We start from the raw sequence: 3,055 nt of genomic DNA, 5'->3' as shown, positions 1-3,055 counted from the left end.
TGATAATAAATAGCATTTATATAGCGTAATTCCCGCCCAACTACAAGCTATGTGCGCTTTACAATCTATACTATCGATCTTTCTGACTGTAAGTTTGTAAGTTTATTCAATGTTTAATTAAGACCATTGACCCACATCAAATCATTGCTCTTTCTGAGTTGACAAAAATAAAAACAAGAAGGAAGAGAAAGCAAATTGAAATTTTTTAAAGGTTCTTAGTTATATATACACGCCAATCCAACTTGGACAGGAAAAGTGGGGCGCGAAAGAAATGGTTGGGAGAGGGTGGGTAGGTGGGTAAGCTCAATTGTTGTAAAATGTAACAACTTTAAGAGTGGGCAAATTTTAAAAAAATGAATACCAGAAACAGGAGGGGGGGTGGTTTACTTCTCATCATCATCATCATCATCATCATCATCATCATCATCATCATCATCATCATCATCATCATCATCATTATTATCATCATCATCCTCATCATCCTAATCATCATCATCATCATCATCATCATCACCGTCATTCCCACTGCCACCACCTTCTTTATTTTCTCCCTCCCCCCTCCTTCTTCATCTTCCTCCTCCTCTTTATCATCATCATTATTATTATCATCATCATCAACAGCAGCATCATCATCTCCATCCACAGCCCCATCTCATATCTGCTTCCGCTGTGGCCTCAACGTGGGTTCTGCCATCAACAGCGTAGGCTTCCAGGGAGTCGTGGAAAAGGTAAGTGTCAGAATGCTGATGGTTCATCTGTATGGCCTTACATTGTACAGATTGCTGAACAGTGCGCCTCACAATCCCCCGTTGTCCGTTCCTCAAACTATCTTTCTTTCTCCCTATCTTATTTACCTACCTGCCTGTCTGCCTGTCTGTCTGTGTATCGGTCTGTCTGTCTGTCTCCCTTCCATCTCTCCCCCGTCTGTCTGTCTGTCTATCTGTCTGTCTGTCTTTTTGTCTGTCTGTCTGTCTTTTTGTCTGTCTGTTTGTCTGTCTGTTTGTCTGTCTGTCTGTCCGTCTGTCTGTCTCCCTCTCTTTCTCTCTTTCTCTCTCTCTCTCTCTCTCTCTCTCTCCCTCTCCCCCCCCTCTCTCTCTCTCTCTCTCTCTCTCTCTCTCTCTCTCTCTCTCTCTCCATTAATGCCATTATTTATCCTTTTTCATTTCTCCATTCCTAATATCAGTAACTCAGACTGTTCTCATTTATTTTCTCTATTAGAAGACGGCATCTGTCAACCTGTCCTTCAATCTGTTGTATCCCTACAAATATCGATAGGCTACGCTAATCAATTATTTATCTGACTCGTGTCTTTCTAACGGTAAATCCAGTACGGATGACCTGCCGGATTCTTAGATGTTTATAAGTCATTATAATGTGTCGAGTTAGTCAGAACTTGCAAGGAACTTTTTAACTCTTTCAGACCATGCCAGACATATTTTCGATCAGCAGACGACCAAACGCAATGTTATGACACCTTTCGAACCATCATTCATAAATCAGAAACACCAATTTACATAATCTTTCGTAGTATGCATGGTGTGACTCACTTTATTTAAATGATTCAGATGCAGAAATTTTAATTCATTTATTCATGTACAAATTTTATGGACCACCAAGTTTCTGCTTCTTTTACAGTGTCCCAAAACAGCGTGTCTATAAGCGTTGTCGAATGACTAGAATGCGCGTCTCTAATGAGTTAAGCCAAAAATATGCGTTACCATAGCACTATTATATAATAATAACAGAAACGTTATTTCTTGTCAGTAATTAAGTCGGTTTAATATAGGAGTGTGAATGGCTATCTGTGGTTGTAGAAATGTAACGGAAATATGCCATCTCTTACCACAATCGCTACCTCAGAATTACAAAGTTTTATCTGACATTTTTGACAGTTGAGTTACTAAGACCTTGAGGCTAGAAAGCTAAAATCTCTATCCACTCGTAAGAGTATTCCGAGTCATCACCAAGACGTTTAAAGAATTGCATTTGAAAAAGCTTGACATGTTGTGAAACTATAACATTTTGACGTCAAATTTCTCAAAACAATGTCTTGACAGACAGAACTTTGTAATCCTGAGGTCACGAAATCACAGATAGGTAATTGTGTGGGTTTGTTTGTTTGTTCGTTTGTTTGTTTGTTGTTGTTGGTTGTTGTTGTTGTTGTTGTTGTTGTTGTTTTTGGGGGGAGGAGGGGGTTGTTGTATGGAATGTTCAATCTCTTACCATAAATCACAAGAGGTGAATGTTTGTTTTCGGAAGAGGGGGGGGTCCTGGTTGTTGTCATCTCAAACCTTTATTTTCTCTTTCCAGATCTCAGTCCACTCTTGCACGCCATCGAAACTGTACTAAATGCAAGCAAGAATAATACAAGGCCACGTAGCAAGAGTCGCTGCGCGCTCTATACTATTGTGGAACATCACGATTTTTGCCTGCACTGACATTGATCTTTTTATTCATCTGTAAACAAAATTAAACCGTTCTTATCGTTTTCATAAATATTATAGTTTGGGCTCAAAGTGTGTTTTTATCAAGTCGGCTTTGAATAGATTATATCCTAGTCTTTGGGGTTTGTATGCTTGAATGTGAGGCAAAAATTATTGATGATGATGATGATGATGATGATGATGATGATGATGATGATGATGATGATGATGATGATGATGATGACGATGATGATGATCATGATGATGATGATGATCATGATGATGATGATGATGGTGCCGCGGATGATGCGGATGGCGATGACTTAAACACACTTAACATGCTAAAAATGATATATTCCAGCCACCATTGTATCTTTCTGCTGCTCAACAACAATGAAGATGATGATGATGATGATGATGATGATGATGATGATAATGAAGATGATGATGAAGATGACTTTGTGCAAAAAAGGGGTAGGGGTGAGGCGAATAGTTAGCAGTTCGTTTGCCGGATGAAACAAACATACGTCCACAAATAAAGGAACCGTAGGCATGGAAAGACAGGCATAGGGAAACAGACTGAGAGAGAGAGAGAGAGAGAGAGAGAGAGAGAGAGAGAGAGAGAGAGAGAG

At 39.4% G+C, this 3,055-nt stretch overlaps 1 protein-coding gene across 1 annotated transcript in view; it reads left to right on the top strand.

Annotated features, from left to right (window-relative positions):
• The window catches only part of LOC101859044, a gene marked incomplete in the record, with an annotated part of 31,615 nt that extends 29,117 nt beyond the window's left edge, over positions 1 to 2,498 (top strand). Inside the window, 2 exon segments of the mRNA XM_035972407.1 lie at positions 646 to 728; positions 2,311 to 2,498. Coding sequence (XP_035828300.1) covers positions 646 to 728; positions 2,311 to 2,349 — 122 coding nt within the window.
• Between the last annotated feature and the right edge of the window lie 557 nt (positions 2,499 to 3,055).

Source organism: Aplysia californica, unplaced genomic scaffold (assembly GCF_000002075.1).
Source record: "Aplysia californica isolate F4 #8 unplaced genomic scaffold, AplCal3.0 scaffold00682, whole genome shotgun sequence".
Classification (NCBI taxonomy): Eukaryota; Metazoa; Mollusca; class Gastropoda; order Aplysiida; family Aplysiidae; genus Aplysia; species Aplysia californica.
This window is presented reverse-complemented; position numbering and strand designations above follow the sequence as displayed.